At 35.9% G+C, this 22641-nt stretch overlaps 1 protein-coding gene across 4 annotated transcripts in view; it reads left to right on the top strand.

Annotated features, from left to right (window-relative positions):
• LOC105217115 (protein sprint) overlaps positions 1–22641 on the top strand; it is a 444786-nt gene that overhangs the window by 105970 nt on the left and 316175 nt on the right. Inside the window, exon 1 of one of the 4 annotated variants that reach the window (XM_011191959.3) lies at positions 3381–4422. The exons of the other annotated variants lie outside the window; for them this stretch is intronic. Within the exon in view, the coding sequence (XP_011190261.2) occupies positions 4393–4422 (30 nt within the window). The 5' untranslated portion in view covers positions 3381–4392. Of the gene's footprint in view, positions 1–3380; positions 4423–22641 lie in introns of those variants that run through there. 4 annotated transcript variants of the gene reach the window in all.

Raw genomic sequence — 22641 nt, 5'->3', positions numbered from 1 at the left:
ACAATAACGAAAATCAGCATATATAGTATATGATTTCATTCATTTTCACCAGCAAGGTACACTATATCCAATATACGCTCACTTAATTTTGCTAAGATATCTCACATATTAACCAAAACATATGTATATGCGGATTAAAGCCCACCGTATTTTAAAAAACCTATAACCTATATGGGAGCTAAGAGATGATATTTTTGAAAAACCTATAATTAGGTGTATGGGAGCTAAGAGATGTTATGACCCGATTTCAATTATTTTTGGAAAAGAGACACACTATTAGAAGAAAACAATTTCCTCTGAATAACATTAATATATCTGAGAAATTTACCCATATTTTCGGTTAAAATATACCCTTTGGCGCTGAGTTCAACATGTTCGATATCTGGGGCCTTGAAAAGTTATAGTCCGTTTTCGACAATTTTTTCAGAAGTGAAGCCAGAGATGATATGCACTATTTGTGTAAAGTTTTATTCAGCTATCTTCATTGGTTCCTTATGTATACGTTATAAATAGAAGGAATCAGATGGAATTCAAAATTGAGTTATATGGGAAGTTGTCGTTTTTGTGAACCGATTTCATCCATTTTCCACACGTGTTATCAGGGTGTCAAGAAATTATATACCGAATAACCGATTTGGGTGCGGGGCCATGCCCACTTCCCCAAAAAAATTACATCCAAATATGCCCCTTCCTAGTGCGATCCTTTATTCCAAATTTTACTTTTATAACTTTATTTATGGCTTAGTTATGGTACTTTATGTGTTTTTGGTTTTTGCCATTTTGTGGGCTTGGCAATGGGCCATCTTCGAAAGTAACCTCCTCAGGGTGTCCTTACACGTGTTCCTTACACGTGTTACAAGTTTCGTTAAGATATCTCAATGTTTACTCAAGTTATCCGTTGCACGGACAGGCGGACAGACATCCGGATTTCAACTCGTCTCGTCATCCTGATCATTTTGAGATATATATTTAACTCGTTTAGTTTTATGGCTTACAAACAACTGTTATGTGAACAAAACTATAATACTCTCTTAGCAACTTAAAAATATGTTATGTTCTGAAAGCTAATATTACTTAGTAATGGATACCAATTGTATTCCATGTAGAGACTGATTTCATTACTAATCTAGTCCAGCTGTGAATAACAACTAATCGGTTTACTATTATAACAGTTATAATAATAATTGCTTTTAGATTAAGAGACTTTTTGGTGAACTTTTTTTATTGATGGATATACATTTAGAAGATTAAATAAAACGCAAATAATTTAAGGTTCTTGGTATATGCAACTAAGTATAAATCAAACTCCGAAAACTTCAACCACACATCTAAAAAAACCACCCTCTATAAGTATCTATTTTACTTCATTACATTGTTCAAAGAAATCCTTCATTCACAATGCCTCTTATTGGAATGAATTAGAGCGCATCGCCGTTGAATTCGAATTAAATTATAATCATTTAAAATTCTATAAAAAATAACTTGAATAGCGAGGGTTTATGCTTGCTTTCGTTTTGCAACAAAAAGTGTGTCGAGAATGGAAATTATTTCATTGATTGGCAAACTCTGAAAAAAAAAAATTAAAAACAAAAAATAAACAATTAATTTCATACGATTTTCAGACGACACAGAAATTAGCGCACAGAAGGCGAAAATGAGCACAAATAAACCAAAAGTAAATAAAATACAAAATCAAAATAGAAATTAAAACAATAACAAAAACAAAAATAAAAATTATATATAATCTCGCTAATTTTAGCATGTTGTTCAACTTTGGCGATCAAAGAATTTACGCGCTCGACTGACCAACAGACAAAGCAAAAAAGTAAAAAAAAAAAACAAAAATAAATAAATAAAAAGAAAAGCAAAATAGCCAAATTTAAAATTCCCAACAATGAAATCAACGTATCTAATTACGATCGTTTACGTTCGGCACAACGAAAAAAGCGTACAAATTCGGTAAAACACTGAATGCTAAATTAGTTTGTTATTGCTTTTGTTGTTGCTGTACGCATGCGATTAACGCCGGAACAGGTTGTGGCGCGCAGGCGTGTAGCATATAGTATACAATGAATAAAAGACAGCAAAAACAACAATATGTCAGGGACGCACATTTAATACATTTATTTACGGTTTAAGGGGCATTTGTCCGAAAATGTTTATAAATATTTATGGCGTTTTAACGCGCCCTTTTTTGAGCGATATCAACTATTTAATTTATTGCTGCAAATATTTAGATTAATAGCAACAATTATGTCTATACATGCGCTGCTGTTTGGATTTTCTATAAGTTTTGATAAAATTGAAAGTCCTCTTCAGGGTTGATAAACAGAATAAATGAAATAATATAAGGTTGCCACATACTGTTAAATAAAGAATAATAAAGTTTCCGAAAATATAAGAGATATTTGCAATTTGAATAGCGTAGAGATAAAACTAAATGTCTTGAGAAAATACTTATTTACACATTTTTTGGAGCTGGCAACTGTTATAACGAGGTGGCTAAAATCTCAGTTAGTACCCAAGTGTTTGTATTTAGTTATGAGAAGGAAGGGAAGTTGCCACCTGTTTAAAATTTTATCAATATGGTTTAAAAATTAAAAAAGTGCCAAATGTGTAGCGTTATACAGGGTATTTTTATTAAAGTTTGACATTATGGCGTTGTCAGTTTGTATCTAGGTATAAGACCAAAATAAGGTTGCCACCTTTTAAAAAACTGAATACACTGTTTTTGAAAAATTACAAAAAAGAGTCGAATCGAATTGTCTTCATGGTTTTGCCAGTTTGTATTTTTATATGAAATGGAAAGGAAGTTGCCACTTTTTTTAAAACATTCATAAAATGTATTCAATAATTACAAAAAAGTGTCGAATGTGTAGTGTTTAAGAAGGTATTTTTATTAAATATTGATTTTATGGTGTTGCAATAATTTATTAAATTAAAAGACGAAAAGGAAGTTGCCACCTTTTTAAAAACTTTAATAAGTTATTTCCAAAAATTAAAAAAAGCCGATTAGGTAGTGTTAAAGAAGTTTTTTTTTGTTAAATGTTACTTTAATGGTTTTGCCAGCTTGTATTTGGATATAAGATTAAACGGAAGTTGCCAACTTTTTTTTAAATTTATTACGATATTTTATAAAATAACAAAAAAAAATTCGAATGGTTAGCATTTTTAATAATGTCTTGAAGACGTTGCCAGAATATACAAAATTTAAAGACAAACATATTTTTAATATTTTTTTAACAATAAGACACATTTTTGCCATCTTATAATAACAGAAAATTATTGATATGATTTTTACTGTTATTGATTAATAAAATAAGAAAATACAATAACATTATTTTTCGAAACTCAAAAGCAAACAGTCATCGAATTTAATTGAAATTGATCATTATAACAGTACGAATCCAAAAAAAAGTGAAAAATTGTCGAATTAACCAAAACAAACACAAAACTCAATTAATTGCAAGTGACAAAAATCCAAAAGCAACAGCAAAAAATGTGAAAAGCGATTAAAGTGATAATCCGTCGAAATGAAGCGACAGCAAATAAAAATCATCAAAACTTACGAAGTTATGTGCAAACAAGGAAATCTCAATTTTAAGCATAACTAGAGAAGCACAAAAATTACAAAAACAAAAGCAAAATCAACAAAATTTAAAAAATAATAAAATAGTTGTTGTATGCAAACACAACGTCATCACCTTTCACCGGCAACAAGCATTTGTTGCTGTTTTATTACTTTTTATAACGAAAACAATTTGCAGCAACCAAATAAACCAGCAAACGAGCCACACACTGGATTAACATACACACCTTTATATGTGTGTATGTGTGTATGTGTCTCAGCAGCTCAATCAGCTATCAGCCAAGCGAAGCGCGCCAGCCAACAACCAATTCACCTATTTACTACATACCAACAAGCATACCGATCAAACCATACAACTGGTCAAGCGTTAATCACTTGCTGGTTGGGTTAACAACAACATCAAATACAACAACTAAAAGTGAAGAAAAGAAAAAATCAACAGCATTTACTTGGCGTATTTGCACGGATTAATTTGGCTAACACAACCCACAACGTTTGTAACGGTGTTTTTTAATAAACACACACACACTGCCACAAGCCACCGAAATTCATTTATAAAGTTTATGTGTGTGAGTGAGCTGCGGTGGCTTTAGATGGCCAGCGGGCCCAAGTATCGAGTGCTTGCGGCAAGTGTGCTTACTAGTACTTAGTATACCAGCAGAGGTTGTTGATGCTATGTAATCACCAGCTGTGTTTGTGTGATTTCAACAAATTAAATGTCAACAATAAGAAAATATTTGGCAATACCTATTGAGAAAAGTGCATAGATACAACAACAAAAGTGTACAACGAAAACAAGCAAAATGGTGAATGCTGTAATGGATGCAATAGCGGTAGGTTTATTGAATATTTTTATTGAACATAAAATTTATTGAAAAATTTGTAAAATTATTTGCGAAGCTAACATAGTGGTTGCGATAACATACACATATAACGGTTTTACGAGCAAATGTCTTTTAGGCAAATATGTGTGGTTAGTTGTTGCAGAAAAATAATATTGTATGTTTATTTAATTTTTTTGATAAATATTTTGTAAAAGATAAAAAAATATTTTTTTTTTATTTATAAAATACAATATTTTGTATTAATTATTTTTTTTTTATATTTATTTTTGTATAATTTATTGATAATCGTGGCTTTAAACTAGTTTATATCTGAATTGGAGTTAAATTTCTGATGATTACTTAGTGTTTCCTGGAATGTATTCGGGGAAAATATCAATTTCAATCATCTGAAAAACCACTGCCCTCAAAAGACAGAAAAAAATTATTTAAAAATCTGTTATAGATATTTATTATATCTATAAATTTAATTTAAAGATCTGTTGTAGTATTTCGAAGTACTTTGAAGAGTTATAGAACTCTCTGGTATTTTTTTATTATATATTTTTATTTAGATAACACACAATTTGACCCATTGAAAATCCTATAATTAGGTATATGAGAGGTAGGGGAAGTTACACTATTAGACGAAAAATATTTCCTTTAAATTAAATTAAGATACCTGAGAGATTTACCGAAATTTTCGGTGAAAAATTACCATGGGGCACTGAATTCTTCATATTCGGTATTCGGGGCTTTGAAAAGTTATAGTCCGATTTCGACAATTTTTTCACAAGTGATGCCACAGATCATATACAGTATTTGTGTAAAGTTTTATTTCGCTATCTTCATTGGTTCCTATGTACATATATGTATATTATAAAGTGAAGGAATAAGATGGAGTTCAAAATTGAGTTACATGGGAAGTTGTCGTGGTTGTGAACCGATTTCATCCATTTTCTACACGTGTCATCAGGATGCCAAGAAAATATTATATATTTTGACCCACAAGTGAGCGATGCCACGCCCATTTTCCATTTTGCAAAAAAATCTGAGTGCAGCATCCTTCTGCAATTTCTTCTGTAAAATTTAGTATTTCTGACGTTTTTCGTTAATGAGATAACCCACTTATAGTAATTTTCAACCTAACCTTTGTATGGGAGGTGGGCGTGGTTATTATCCGATTTCAACTATTTTCATGGTGTGTGGTGGGGTACGTAAGAGAAACGAATGCAGAAATTTTGGTTTATATAGCTAGATTGGTTTACGAGATATATACAAATAACCGATTTGGGGGCCACTTCCCCAAAAACATTGCATCCAAATATGCCCCTTCCTAGTGCGATCCTTTGTTCCAAATTTTACTTTTATAAATTTATTTATGGCTTAGTTATGACACTTTATATGTTTTCGGTTTTCGCCATTTTGTGGGCGTGGCAGTGGTACGATTTTGCCCACCCTCTCACGGTCCCAAGGAACATGTGTTCCAAGTTTCATCAAGATATCTCAATTTTTACTCAAGTTATCCGTTGCACGGACGACGGACGGACGGACGGACAGACATCCGGATTTCAATTCGTCTCGTCATCGTGATCATTTTGATATATATAACCCTATATCTAACTCGTTTAGTTTTATGGCTTACAAACAACCGTTATGTGAACAAAAGTATAATACTCTTTTAGCAACTTTTGTTGCGAGAGTATAAAAAACGTAAAAAGATACACGTAATACACAGAGATAGATGGAGACCGTACTTAAGGTCTATCCTTTTCCATAATGATACTGAGCTTGTGAAATCAAATAAATACATACATCTCATTCGATCAAAGATATACAGACTGCACCAAGTAGATGGAAGGACAAAGTGTTCAGATATAGGTAAAAGAAAAGGTATATTTAATATGGAAATATATAAGACTCCACGCTGAATTAAGATATTTACTGAGAAAGTAAATATTACTTTCTATCTATTCTCCTCCGATCTGCTATATGTTAGTTAAAAACTAATTTGAACAGTCTCGGTAGTTCTCTCATAAGCTTTTAAGTATTCATTTATTTTGGTAAATTTTGAAATCCTTATATTTGAGAGCCCTTGACAGTTACTATAAGAAGTGGGATACTCCTAAGTCAAAGGTCTACAAACATGCAAGACTCAAATCTGGAATAACTAAAGAACCGAATCAAAATATCATCGAGTTATATAACATATCATTGAGTTGACTTGAGTTGAGAAATTTGAAGTCAAGATCGATTTGTATGGCACCTTCACGAAATCTCGAACAAAATGAACTTGGATGAAACTCCACTTTGAGCTTTTGGTAACTTAAAGTTATAATTCCATTAAGAAAACAAAATCTATAACAACATGAAAAATGACCGTTGCTAATTTCGCTTCTAGAACTGTCGGAGATGTATTAAAAGCATTTAAGCTCAAATAAGCATTTCAATGCCATAGAAGCTTTTATAGTTCGACATAATAAAGCAGGAAAAGTCACGTTTTGTAATGCAGAGCTTTTTTTTCTAGAAACAATTTCTAATGACTTGCCTAGGACTACTTACTGCTTTTGGAAATCGAAAGTTTTGTGCTGTTGATATATGAGCATTCAAGAAGCTGCGCTAAAATTAGCTTTCCGAATAAAGAATTCGCGACACAATCTACAATTGAAACAAAGCAATAAGACGCGAGAACGCTGCTTGTTCTTGCTGTGCAAATTACTGTAATAGACTACCACACATGATTACTTGATTAACAAGTTAATGAATTCATCCTCCACACATTTGTAAATACAAAGATACAAATATTTGTACTCATTTGCTCATTCATAAAGCCACACCATTTGATATCATTATTTAATGCGGCCAATTGACATGTCCGGCCTAAGGCTCAGCCGTCGCTCCGCGTCTCTTACGCATGGTTTCGGCTATGAAATTATGTCAGCGTTAAATTTCACTTTGACAGTTTTGCTGTTTCGCTATTAAAATGGCATAAATTTCACGCCTCTGAATTGCCAACTCGAATTTAAGCAGTGGAAATTCAAGCGATTTGTTCAGCGGCTCATTTTGGAATCATTGAGAGGCAGCCACATTATTACTTTTTAATGCCGTTTTATTGTTATTTTTCGTTCACTCACTGCACTCAGCTTGCCACCTGCCCTAATTTACTTAGCGCTTGTAACGCATATCAAGCACTTTCTTGCTTCGATGCGGCCATTCGATATTTATGACCCATAAATCTTGTTCCCGAAAGCTTATTTCATTTCCATTTTATTGACAACTTGTTTGGTCTTGCTTTATGCTTTGGAAGTAATAATTATATAATTGAGTCAGAAATTAGTTTCGCTTTCTTTGCTCCCAAAACCCATAATGAGTTTTTATACTCTCGCAACAAATGTTGCTAAAGAGAGTATTATAGTTTTGTTCACATAACGGTTGTTTGTAACACCCAAAACTAAACGAGTTAGATATAGGGTTATATATACCAAAGTGATCAGAGTGAAGAGTGGAGTTCAAATCCGAATGTCTGTCTGTCCGTCCGTCCGTCCGTCCGTCCGTCCGTCTGTGCAAGCTGTAACTTGAGTAAAAATTAAGATATCTTGATGAAACTTGACACACTTATTTCTTGCCTGCATAGGAAGGTTGCTTTCGAAAATGAGCAAAATCGGACCACTGCCACGCCCACAAAATGGCGAAAACCGAAAACACATAAAGTGCCATAACTAAGCCATAAATAAAGCTATGGAAATAAAATTTGGTATGAAGGATCGCCTTATTAAGGGGCATATGTGGATGTAATTCTTTGGGGAAGTGGGCGTGGACCCGCCCCGTACTAAGTTTTTTGAACATATCTCGCAAACCAATAGAGCTATATAAACTAAACTTTCTGCAGTCGTTTTTTATAGCCACTTCCTAATACAGTCCAAAAATGAAAGAAATCGGATCATAACCACGCCCACCTCCCATACAAAAGTTAGGTTGAAAATTACAAAAAGTGGGTTAACACACTAACGAAAAAAGTCAGAAACACTAAATTTCACATAAGAAATGGCAGATGAAAGCTGCACTCAGATTTTTTTACAAAATGGAAAATAGGCGTGGCGTCGCCCACTTATGGGTCAAAAACCATATCTCAGGAATTACTCGACCGATTTCAATGAAACTTGGTTTGTAATAGTTTCCTTACATACCAATGATATGTTGTGAAAATAGGCCAAATCGCTTCACAACCACGCCTACTTTCTATATACCAGAACTTTGAAGACAATCTGAATCGTTTACTTTACAATATATAAAGTAAGCACTAGTGAAGATATCGGTGCAGAACTTTGCACAAATACTATGTTAATAGTGTGGCAGCCCCATTCTAAAAATCAGCGAAATCGGACCATAGGTTTTTAAGGCCCCATATATCGAACACGATGACCTCGGTGCTTCTAACCTAATATTATGGTTTCCAACTTTCAATGGACTTTATACAATATATATGACGAATATGTGGGTCAAATTGTGTATTATATAATATAAATAAAGTTAAATAAAAAAATTGCGAGAGTATAAAATGTTCGGTTACACCCGAACTTAGCCCTTCCTTACTTGTTTGTATTGCTTTTTTCATTCCACTTTGAATGAAAATACTTCAGTTTTCTGACAGTTCAATGTCGAGCAGAGCTCGTAATGAGTGTACAAACATTTATTTATAACGGCACTCATCTCAAGAGAAACACTCATACGAAGTATGACTGCTGTGAGATCCATTTTGAAAAACACCTTGGTATTTTCTGAAAGTTTGAAAATCGCTTAACGAAGTGTTGAAAGCTTTCAACTGATAAGGAGTTAGCTTATTAGGTATTGAGAAATTATGTAATTTTTGTAAAAGAGATACAAATGGAGACTCTGGACTGCCTATTTACTATGAGTTTATCTTTAAAAAGTGTCAGTCACGATAAAGTTTGTTCCTTATAAATTCTATATCCCCAAATATACAGTACTTCTGTCAGTCCATTAGTTTTTGCATGACTTAGAAGTTCGTGTTTTAGTAGAACAGTTCTCAAGTTTTTCTAGGGATCGTTGATTTAATGATATTGCTCTTAATCCCTCTCAAACGATTTTGTTATCTGATTTATTTCTCTTATAGATCAGATTGATTAACGGTCATAAACTTATATTTTTCAAGAAATAATTAATGAGAGTTAGACGACAGAACTCTTTTAATTAGTATACATTACTGGGAGATCCAAGATTTTTTATGCGCATCAGGAAGTCCTTTTAGAACCCACAACAACAACTCAAGTTAGTTCATAAATTGGATAGAACCAAATTGAAGTGAAAGAAAGGTAGTCCGAGTATTGAAATCAGAGCTTGAAACATGTATCGTTCTGATAACTAGAATTCTACAAAGATTAGTGGAAGGTTTCAAGATAAATTACATTATGATTTGACATTAGGATATAACTATTTCCCCTACATCAAGTTATTTAAGAATATACGAATTATGGCAAGTGATTGGAGGAAACTCCTAACAAAGTTCGTGGATCCATCGGTCGGATTGTCATAGAGACTTCGCAAAACGACATGTCGGCGTTTCCGTCTCAATATTAGTAAAACATGACAACGACACAAGGTCATGAGATCGTTCACTTGAAGGTGGCGGCTTTTCTATTGATATATAGATGTTCCAATATTTAATTTTAATAATTGTAAACTTAAATTAAGAAATTATCTAACATTTCGAATTCTAGATTTCTTAATACTTTTTCTCGAAGTTTTAACTTAACAAAATTATCTAACAAAACCATCATTTCTATGAGTTTAATTATAGAAGTATATGTACATATGAATTCACAAAGAAATATCTGCCTGATGAGTATTCTCATGGCAATAATCGCATATCATGCACAGAAACTTAACACCTCCTCCCCGAACTCCAAATAAACCGCAAGAATTGCCAAACATTTAAACCTAACTAAATCTAATTGCCAACGAAATTTTGTCCCCACGGCAAACAAGCAACTAAGCTTATTAAATTCAGGACACAAAGGAATTTCGGAATGCTTTTTTCTAACTCTGGCAACGACAAGATGGTAAGGAGGCTGCTAAAACAACCAGAAACTTCCGAAAAGCAGCACAAAATGTTCTTAAGACCAAAAAGCCGACAAGAAAACGGTGAAACGCTTATGATACTTGCCGTTGGAGCGCAGGTAAGGGGAAGAGGAGGGGGAGAGTGTGACGTTGTTTCTAAGACGCCAGACACACGCAAGGATTTTCAAAAACACTTCAACGGGATTAATTTGAAAGTTTGTTGAAAATGTTGTCGACTTGCAGCGCTCTCACTCGTTCTCACAATATTGAGGAAGACGAGGGAAAGTTGCTCGCACTCTTGTGCGCGTCACCAAAGGCTGCGGTTATGGCGTACTCGTCGCTGAATCCTTGCTGGTGGTAGTGGCGGTTGCTGTTGGAGCTGGGGCATGCCATAGCCACCGCTATGAATTGTGTTGCATGGAGACAATGCCCAAATATGAGCGCATCTAAGCAGCGCCGCATGGAGCTTATATTTTGCTCTACACATTTTGATATACGACTATCGCATGCGGTGGGACCCAGTATACCTTTGATGGTGGTGTGGGTATATGCTTTTTGTTTTTAGAAAATAGAAATAAATTCCGTTGAGATTATATTTATGAATTATGAGTTGAGTTATTGAAAAGCGCGAGAGCACACGCAATGCTTTTCGGTGAACAATAAATAAGTTTTTGTGAATCCATGTACCAAGTAGGTGTGTTTGGATGTGGGAGCCGCTTAGACAACTACATTACATTCGTGGAATTTGATTTGGAGCGGGTGCTGGGGAAAATATATAAAGTTTCAGTAATTTGATGGCTGTAACTATAGTTATTGAAAATATAAAGAAATGGAAGGCCCGAAGGAGTAAACGCGGCACGGAAGTGAGCTTGGAACCAAAATTTAAATTTTTTGGAGCAAAATAATCACTTGAAATTTAAAATATTAAAATTTTGTCATTCGTGCAAAATACTGTTTTAATTGATAATGCAGTTGTCGTTAAAGGTCTACCAAACATCATATTTTTACTTAAATCTGGACTTTCGTCCTTTATCGAGTGGATATTTCGTAATTAAGCAATTTCGAGGCCAGAGTTTTGTCGGCCTCTGCCAAAGTATATAAAATTTGCTCTTAGTATAATATATATATATATCCTCAAATCGGAGTCAACCGGGCAACATCTTCCCAATAGTTTTCCGATTCACTTCTCTTTGTTCCATGTTTATACGACATCTTGTTTTGCAGGATTCGGATGAGATGTCTTTTATGAGCGGATTTCCCTAAGAACTGAGGTCCATTGTAATCGCTGATTCAGAGTACCTTTATTATAGTCAAAGCTTTAGGGAGTTACGAGGTTTCCGTCCTCAAAAAAAAAAAAAACGGTAATTTCCGTCAAGGCCTCGTGAAAAATGTGCCTCAGTGTTAACAGCATAACTCCTACCAGGGTATTCTGAAGTGAAAATAAAACATACATGTTTGGTTAAAACTTTACAATTGAACTTGGACGAAGGACAAAATGAAAATTGGAACTCTGAAAGACGTTTTTACGAAAAAAAACTTGTTTAAAATTTGCCGAAATTTTTCGTCCAAGTTCTTGTAAATTGTGTATTGAAAGTCTGTCTAAAATCTCTTCAAGATCGGTCGAGTAGTTTTGAGATATCTTGGCAACCGACTTTGGAAACAAAGATGTATCTGATATATATTATACTAAAAATGTATGTATTAACATTTGAATATCTCTAATATTGCTCTCATGAAGAAATCTCTTTTGGCTCCCAATATGAAGTCAACTTTACAAAATATATATGATTTTAAATAACTGCATTTAGAAAGCTTCGTGGTGCAAAAGCAAACGTGACTGCAACACTATTAACGCGCCACTAAAATAATATCACGCCGAAAACATTATGTACTTGCAACAGATAAACTCGACCAACCATTCAAGTGGCAACCACTCACCTACTCGCAATCGCCAATAAAATTGTAGCGTTCTTTATTGTTTGTTAGTAGCAGTAAAATGCATATTATTATTATTGCAAAAGCCCATTTGAGCCAACTCTGCGAGTATTAAATGTATTTCGATGTAAATTTATTTTGTGAGTGAAGTGAATGAGCCTTTCAATTGATTGTACGTGTAGCCCAAGTCGTTTAAAGTGAAAGAAATGTGGTTTCGCGTAGATTAAATAAAAATCAAAACTTGTAATAAAATAGCAATAAATAGCAATTGAATTTATTTTTATTGTAAGCTTTGATTAGCATGTTGTATAAACTATATTAATAATGCGAAGAAATATTTTTCTTGGGAAAATTTGTTTTACATTTAATTAAAAAATAAAATAATTTAAGAATTCAAATTAAAACGTTAAACATAATTTCGGTGTGGAGCCATACTTTTCAAGTCTCCTCTCAGTACTAGAGGTACTTTTTCAATCTTTTACTCACTTTCTCGTTTCCTCATGTTGCTGTTGTATAGGCAGAAATTATTTCTGAAATAATTAGATAAAATGCTGCCGAGTTGATAGACCGTGATCAAAAAAAATTCAGTTCTGTTCCGGCAATGTAAACTACACTATTGTTTACGTTCTTGACTTCGCTAAAGGAATGTCATTTAGACATTTAATCCCATTTAGCAATGGTTTATTTAATTTCCATAAAACATCGGATTTTGCCCAAGAAGTCTTTGTCTACTAACTCCGGTACTATTTTAGGTATCTTCGGCAATATGTCTCTTCCAACCTATCTATGTAAATACCGATGTGGTATTATTATACCCTGAACAGGGTATATTCAGTTTGTCACGAAGTTTGTAACACCCAGAAGGAAGCGTCGGAGGCCCTATAAAGTATATATATAAATGATCAGTATGTTGAACTGAGTCGAATTAGCCATGACAGTCTGTTTGTCCGTCCGTCTGTTTGTATATATACGAACTAGTCCTTCAGTTTTTAATATATCGTTTTGAAATTTTGCAGATGTTATTTACTCTGCAAGAAGCTGCTCATTTGTCGGAACTGCCGATATCGGACCATTATATCATATATATGGCTATTTTTTTATTCGCCACTCTCGAAGATTTGCCGAAGCTAAATCTGAATCTACTTATATCTAGTTTGTTTGTGTTCGATTCGCTAGTCTCAAAAATATACGATGCTTAAGAAAATTACTGGTTTAACTCTCTCTGTTACTTAAAATTATACTCTTCAACATTTACTCACTTCTAAGTGCACTTGTATGTAGGGTGTAAGCTACATTCAAAAACTGTTGAAGACATGTTGTCACCACTTTGTTCCGGAAATGCTTGTGTGTGTATAATAATATACCCACACATAAATACCCAAACAGTGCAAATTTTATCAGAACATTTAAACCAAAATTACAAATAAATATTTTTTTTTCATTTTTTTCCGGTTCATTTGTTCATAAAGGCGTGTATTTGCCAGAAATAAATAAACATCAATGAAAAATTGCTTGTAGTTGAATGGAAAACACGAACTCAAATTAGTGTCGAGTGTAGGCGAACACTCGAAGCTACAAGCAGCTGACTGCTTTTTGAGTGTTGTTTTTTGCAATTTTTTGTTTACCCTAAAATGTGTGAATATTTATATATGAGAATATGAGTGCCTTTACATAATTTTAGCAATATTTTTATTTGTTGTATTACCAAATTTGTAAATATTTTGCTTCGAAATAATTTTTATTACGAAAAAATATCTTAAGGATCATATAATTGAAGAACTTGAACTACATAAGACTTATATCTTATATCTAAGGCAACAAGGCTGAAAATAACATACAAATCTTACAAAATTATTTTACTGGTTATATAATACATACATCAACTACGTAAAATCAAGTAAATCAAGTAAAATTATTAGAGACACTCAGGGTATTTCCTTCAGAATTTTATAAAAAAAATTAAACATTTACCTGGATCTCAAGGTTTAACTATAATGTCGTCATAAGTTGATTATAACATTCGGGGTTACTCTCTTTACTAAAATGCAACAGCGGATTTACGGCGCTAACGCAGTCCCTTATAGTAAATATTCTACAGAAATTTAGCAATCCAGAAACAACACATTCTCAAAACACTTATTTTTTTAGTACTGGTTCTTTCTTTAAGTATATGTATCTCATTTATGGCATAATTTTCGACTTTGGGATGTGATATTAGACAATACCTATTTTCTTTAATTTAAAAAATATAAATTTTTTATCCTAAATGAGGTTAAATATTTTTCCGAGTCTCATCAACTAATTGAAAGTATTTTTATAGCCAAATAAAAAGCTTTGTTAGATATAATTCATTTAGAGCAATTGGAACAGACAATGTAAGGTATGCTTACTGAAAAGTTCATAATAAATACTAGGCCACTGGTACTCTTGATAATCGAAAATTAAATATTCGAATTTTCTTTAAAAGATAATACCAGAGTTAGGATATAGTGGGTAAAGTTAAAGAATGTTGCACGGAATAGAAACGTTTCGTCATTGTAGAAAAATACAATCTGATATGACTAAAAGGATGGGGTAGTGAGAAAGTTAAAGCGATTTAATGAGTTAAGGGAGGAGTCTGGGTTTTCACTTTCGAATTTTTTTTTGTTTTATCTTATTGTTTAACATTTCAAGAATATGTCCTCAAAATTTTAATTCGATCTAAGCAATATTCAAGAAGTTATTGTTTAATTAGTCTCGGGGATTTTAACGCTCTAACTCTCACAGCTACGGCTTTAAACGCGTTTTTCTCAAAACTACTACTATTACCCACCCTGAAAATAACGGTTCACACTTTAGATGGCCGCCAAAAATTTTTAAATAAAAAAATAATAATCAGAGAACGTTGGGGGAAGATTTGTTTAAAATGTAACTACATTTTTATGGTTTTTCATTTCGGATAATTTCCGGCCGAGTTACAGTGAACACCGCAAATTGTTTTTTTTTTTCAAGACGTCCTAGGGGAAGCTCTGTCACGGCCTAATGGTTTAATATTTTTGCATGAAAAATTTACAGAACGTAGTCAAAACTATGCTCAATAATGTATAGAAGGTTTGATTGAAATTGCTTAATCGATATTTGAGATAAAAAATCACAAAAAAAGTGTTTTTTTTGCGCTGAAACCCAGACCCCTCCCTTAATGAGTTAATGAATATTAACGATATATTTAGAATTTAAAGATGAACCGTTTAACTAATAGGATTAGTACTCCCATAAGGGAACATTTAAATATTTGCTTGCTTGCTCATATGAATACCAATATAGTCCAGCACATCTTAGGTGAAATTCTTATTCTTTAGTGATTGTCTCCAGGGATCCCTTTGTCTTCGAGTATTAATTATTAAGAATTATGGGTTACAATAATTTACCTTTCTCAATGCCTTAAAGAATATAGTTTACAGGGTGTGTATATTGCAAAATTTATTACGATCAATCATTCTGTATCGAGTTTAAAAAACTTTAGCCATCTTCGTTTGCTAATAAAGATTCAATACTTCACCTTAATTGCCGGACTTAGAGTCAGTACAAACCCATTCTCGGTATCGAATAACTTTGTGGTATAAGGAAATTATTTGATTCTTTTGAAATGTCAAGCCTTGCACTGATATATAAAAACTTTGATTATTTCTTTATTAGTTTTGTGTTTATTTTTGTGTACTTGTGCCCAGATGTTTCGAACTAATTCAGAGGTCTAAAGCTTGCTAAAAATTATTTATGTTCGAGAATGTATTTCGAGAAATCTCTTGCCAGAATGACATCCCATGTTAAAAATAATATATTTTGTATTCTAAAGTTTCTCGATAGGAGTCTGAATCTATTATCTATAGGGTAATCATTCATTCAAGTTGTTCTGCCTTAGAGCAGTCGTTGTATATTGGTTTTTAAAACGTTAACACAAGTTTAACAGTATCTTATGATGAAACAACACTGGAGCTTGGTTTATTTCTTTCAAAATTTTATGCTATATGTAATTATATAGAATCAAATATTGACCACAGTATATGATTTAAAAATAACAATGAAGTAGAAATAGCCGAAATTTGCATATTTTGAGACATTCGGTTTTTTCCCATGGACGAAAAAGCTCTACAGCTTATGAGCTTCGAGGAAATACGGTTATCCCTTTGGTGGACTACTGAAACAGAAGCTGGCTCCAATTTGCTGAGCATACTTCACTTAAATCCAGTTATGATTACCTTAACTTGCCAGAACCGTAGAAACAGTTGACACTGTACTGAGCATGCATTTAAGAGGTTGCCAATAAAATAATATTTACACGCGAACTTCAACGGTTCGCGAAGTGCGTAAAAGTTCTTGCAACTTTATGACTTTATTTTATTTGTTTTTGTTTTTTATTCATTTTATTTTTTCATATTATTTGTTTTTATTATTTTTGATATTTTTCAAGCGATTCTCGTATTTTCGTCGCTGTCGGTTGTTGATTCAATGTCTGTGCGTTGAGTGCCACTTGCCGCTGGTGTTCTCAGTGCAACTATTGTTGACGTTGTTAGTGTTGTTGTTGTTATTGTATTTCTTGTGGTTGAGTTGCTTGCTTGTCAACTTACTTGAATAATGTTTGCTTGGCTTATTTGCACAAGTGTTGCCATATTGCAATTTGTACAATTTTGTTGTTGTTTTTTTCACTCTTTTTAGATTTTGTGGCGACACGACATAGCAAATTTTCGTTGCGCTTCTGTTTTGCTAGTACAAAAATCATAAAAACAAACAACAACAATTTCCGTGGGTTGGCCGCTTGTTCTCAAAAATATCATTGCCACTGTTGTCACTGTGGCCAATTTTTGTGTTTATTGCATACTGTTGTTGTTGTTGTTATCTTATGTTTTTGCATGCAATATGCCAAAGCAACAATGGCAACTGTTGCTGCAACTGACATTTTACTTGAAAAAGGTTTGTCCAACACACGCCCACACGCCTACACTCAGCACACAGTCACACTTAGCGAAACAGCTGAGCTGGCTCTCCATCTCTCTCGTCTCTCGTCGCCGCCATCTAACTGTTGTCGCGCGTTTAGCTTTGCTGCTTGACCCATAACCATAACCCCATGTAACAATTTTTACAGTTTTTTGTTTTTGTTTCTTATTGTTGTTACCACAAACGTTATTACCTCGGCTAGTTATGGTTTTGACTACTCTTTTCTATTTACAGCTTGCTTTTCTATTCATATTTATCATTACTATTGTTGTTGATTTACAAAATTGGGTGGCTCCAAGCACGAAAAGACCTTGTGGCAAATATTGTTATTAGTTATGGTTGGTAGCCGCTTGAATTGTATATTGCATCATCCGACGCAGCAAGCTCACCATCAGCGCCTGCAAACAAATTTTGAGTTCAAGCCGAATCATAAATCACTGTCTCTTCTATTATTTAATCGGTTTTCGAGTTTTTAAATGCAAACGGTTCTTTATTACTACTGTTACCGTTTTTATTATTTGCAAATCACGCCCTCTAAGCGCTGCCCTTTGTAATATAGCACAACTACCGTTGCTTTCATACGAAGCGGTTTTTTTTTCAGGGACCACTAATTGGGTCACTTACATACATTATGCGAAAAATTGGCATTTAATTAATTATTTATACATAATCGAAAGTAATTAACCGTTGAGTGAGCGGCTATGCGACTCGAAGCTGTGCTTTCTATTATCGAACCATAAATCATGAAATTATTTGTAGACGTTTGCGCAGGATTTGTAGGGATCTATACCCGCTGGTGGAAGCCGAGGAAAAGGGAGACTTCCACTCCGATGGAAGGACCAGGTGGAGAGGGACCTGGCTTCGCTTGGTATAACCAATTGGCGCTAAACTGCCAAAAGGAGAGATGCGTGGCGCACTGTTGTGGACTCGGCTATAACCGGGAAAGCGTTGTTTACGCCAGTCAAGAAGAAGAAGGATATACCTCATTTGTAAAAGAAAAATCAAGGTACTCAATATAAAAACGAGTTTTATGGTTGTTCGAGAACTTCATTTTATAAATTTGGTCCTGGTATTATAGGCTACAGTCTTATCAATATCATTTATAGATTACTACTCACTGATAACAGCTATTTATTCTTGAATGCCATTAAAGTCTCCAGGCAACTAATTTTAATGGAATACAAAAAAATTATTAACCCCTCGAAACTTATATGAAAGTATAGAGACAAGACATTGATTCAGAAATATTTTACAATAACACTGAAAGAGACAACCTACTCCGATGTTGTTTAAAAATTAATGCTCCGGTAGCATCCCATAAGCTAAACAAGTATCGGACAGAAAAATATCTAATGTGGGATTATTTGAAAGATAATTAAGAAGTACCATTTGGTAATTACACAATTGTACATTTTTATATTCGAAAAAACAAAACTAACGAGAACTCAAATTAGTTTTTAAGGTTAGAAAATATGTATGTATGTATGTGATTGGCGTTGCAACCGTTTAGCCGGTTATAGCCGAATCGACGATAGTGCGCCACCTGTCTCTCTCCTTCGCAGTTCGGCGCCAGTTGGAGATCCCAAGTGTAACCAGGTCGCTCTCCACCTGGTCCCTCCAACGGAGTGGAGGCCTTCCCCTTCCTCGGCTTCCTCCGGCGGGTACTGCATCGAACACTTTCAGGGCTGGAGTGTTTTCGTCCATTCGGACAACATGACCTAGCCAGCGTAGCCGCTGTCTTTTTATTCGCTGAACTATGTCAATGTCGTCGTATAACTCGTACAGCTCATCGTTCCATCGTCTGCGGTATTCGCCGTTGCCAATGTTCTGAGGACCATAAATCTTGCGCAAAATTTTCCTCTCGAAAACTCCTAGTGTCGTCTCATCTGATGTTGACATCGTCCAAGCTTCTGCACCGTAAAGCAGGACGGGAATGATAAGCGACTTGTAGAGCTTGTTTTTGGTTTGTCGAGAGAGGACTTTACTGTTCAATTGCCTACTCAGTCCAAAGTAGCACCTGTTGGCAAGAGTTATTCTGCGCTGGATTTCGAGGCTGACATTGTTCGTGTTGTTGATGCTGGTTCCCAGGTATACGAAATTATCTACGACCTCGAAGTTATGACTGTCAACAGTGACGTGGGAGCCAAGACGCGAATGCGCCGACTGTTTGTTTGATGACAGGAGATATTTCGTCTTGTCCTCATTCACCTCCAGACCCAATCGCTTCGCCTCCTTATCCATGCGGGAAAAAGCAGAACAAACGGCGCGGTTGTTGCTTCCGATGATATCAATATCATCGGCGTACGCCAGGAGCTGTACACTCTTGTAGAAGATTGTACCTTCTCGGTTTAGCTCTGCAGCTCTTATAATTTTTTCCAGCATCAGGTTAAAGAAGTCGCACGATAGTGAGTCACCTTGTCTGAAACCTCGTTTGGTATCGAACGGCTCGGAGAGGTCCTTCCCAATCATGACGGAGCTTTTGGTGTTGCTCAACGTCAATTTACACAGCCGTATTAGTTTTGCGGGGATACCAAATTCAGACATCGCGGCGTAAAGGCAACTCCTTTTCGTGCTGTCGAAAGCAGCTTTAAAATCGACAAAAAGGTGGTGTGTGTCGATCCTCTTTTCTCGGGTCTTTTCCAAGATTTGGCGCATGGTGAATATCTGGTCAGTTGTCGATTTTCCAGGTCTAAAGCCACACTGATAAGGTCCAATCAGTTTGTTGACGGTGGGCTTTAGTCTTTCACACAATACGCTCGATAGAACCTTGTATGCGATATTTAGGAGCTGATCCCACGGTAATTGGCGCAGATTGTGGGATCTCCCGTTTTATGGATTGGGCAGAGCACACTGAGATTCCAATCGTCAGGCATGCTTTCTTCCGACCATATTCTGCAAAGAAGCTGATGCATGCACCTTATCAGTTCTTCGCCGCCGTATTTGAATAGTTCTGCCGGTAATCTATCGGCCCCCGCTGCTTTGTTGTTCTTCAAGCGGGTAATTGCTATTCGAATTTCTTCATGGTCGGGTAATGGAACATCTGTTCCATCGTCATCGATTGGGGGATCGGGTTCGCCATCTCCTGGTGTTGTACTCTCACTGCCATTCAGCAGGTCGGAGAAGTGTTCCCTCCATAATCCCAGTATGCCCTGGACATCGGTTACCAGATTACCACCTTGGTCTCTACATGAGGATGCTCCGGTCTTGAAACCTTCGTTAAGTCGCTTCATTTTTTCATAAAATTTTCGAGCATTCCCTCTGTCTGCCAGCTTCTCAAGCTCTTCGTACTCACGCATTTCGGCCTATTTCTTTTTTTGTCTGCAAATGCGTCTCGCTTCCCTCTTCAGCTCTCGGTATCTATCCCATCCCGCACGTGTTGTGGTCGTTTGCAATGTTGCGAGGTAGGCAGTCTGTTTTCTCTCCGCTGCGAGACGGCACTCCTCATCGTACCAGCTTGTTTTTTGTCGTTGCCGAAAACCAATTGTTTCGGCTGCAGCGGTACGCAGTGAGTTTGAGATGCCGTTCCACAGTTCCCTTATACCGAGATGCTGATGAGTGCTCTCAGAGAGCAGGAGTGCAAGTCGAGTAGAGTATTTCGTGGCTGTCTGTTGCGATTGCAGCTTTTCGACGTCGAACCTTCCTTGTGTTTGTTGACGGGCATTCTTTGCTGCACAGAGGCGGGTGCGTATCTTCGTTGCGACCAGATAATGGTCCGAGTCTATATTTGGTCCTCGGAGCGTACGCACGTCTAAAACACAGGAGATATGTCTTCCGTCTATCACAACGTGATCGATTTGGTTCCGCGTGTTTCGATCAGGAGACAGCCAAGTAGCTTGATGTATTTTCTTATGCTGGAATCTGGTACTACAGACGACCATATTTCGGGCCCCAGCGAAGTCGATCAGCCTCAGGCCGTTTGGCGATGTTTCGTCATGGAGGCTGAATTTTCCGACTGTTGTGCCAAAGACACCTTCTTTACCCACCCTGGCGTTAAAATCACCAAGCACGACTTTTACATCGTGGCGGGGGCAGCGCTCATAGGTGCGTTCTAGGCGCTCATAGAAAGCATCTTTGGTCACATCGTCCTTCTCTTCCGTTGGGGCGTGGGCGCAAATCAGCGATATGTTGAAGAACCTCGCTTTGATGCGGATTGTGGCTAGACGTTCATCCACCGGGGTGAATGCCAGGACTCTGCGACGGAGTCTCTCTCCCACCACAAATCCAGCACCAAATTTGCGCTCCTTTATATGGCCGCTGTAGTAGATGTCACAAGGACCCACCTTCTTCCGTCCTTGTCCCGTCCATCGCACTTCTTGGATGGCGGTGATGTCAGCCTTAAGTCGTATGAGGACATCAACCAGCTGGGCAGAGGCACCTTCCCAATTAAGGGTCCGGACATTCCAGGTGCATGCCCTTATATCATTATCCTTAAAACGTTTGCAGGGGTCGTCATCAAAAGGGGGGTGTCTCATCCGAGGCTTTCGTAGATTTTTCATTGGGGGGTGTTTTTATGTGGTGGGTCCCAAACCCTACGCACAACCGCATAGGCGGGCTTCGCCTTCTCACTTTAGCTCGCCTTCAAACGGATGTCTGTTGGCTACCCAGAGGATACTTGGTCTAAAACCGGAAGTCGTGAGCTGCTTGAACCATGTGGAGAAGAATCGTTTCTGGCCACTCCCAAGTGAGTGACAATCAAAAACTTTCCTCACTTGCGTGAACTTCTACACATGATCCCATCCTCCACACATGATCCCATCCTCCTCCGTAATCCGTTCCGTTTTACGAAAATATACTTACTTTTAAAATAGATCTGTCCCAGTCGCATAAACAAGAGCTAGTAACGGTTTGATCAGATTATCCTAGGCTAATATCTATATAATTTAGAGTTCTTTAAAAATTGCTCGACTCTGATAGAAAGTATTGCAATGAATTAGTTATGTTGGATTTTCTTATTCCTTATTGGCGTAGGCACCGCTTATGCGGTCATAGCCGATTTTACAACAGCGCGCCATTCATCTTTCCTTTTGGAGTTTTGGCGCTAATTGGTGTTACCAAGTGCAGTCTGGTCCTCAATGTTCAAAGGACCATAAATCTTCAGCAAAACCTTTCTTTCGAAAACTCTTAGTGCCGTCTCATCGAATGTTGACATCGTCCACGCTTCTGCACCATAAAGCAGGACGGGAGCGGGGAGCGACTTGTAGAGTTTGGTTTTTGTTCGTCGAGCGAGGATTTTACTTTTCATTTGTC

Source organism: Zeugodacus cucurbitae, chromosome 5 (assembly GCF_028554725.1).
Source record: "Zeugodacus cucurbitae isolate PBARC_wt_2022May chromosome 5, idZeuCucr1.2, whole genome shotgun sequence".
Taxonomy (NCBI): Eukaryota; Metazoa; Arthropoda; class Insecta; order Diptera; family Tephritidae; genus Zeugodacus; species Zeugodacus cucurbitae.
Note: the sequence above shows the minus strand (reverse complement) of the source record. Positions and strands in the feature narration are given on the sequence as shown.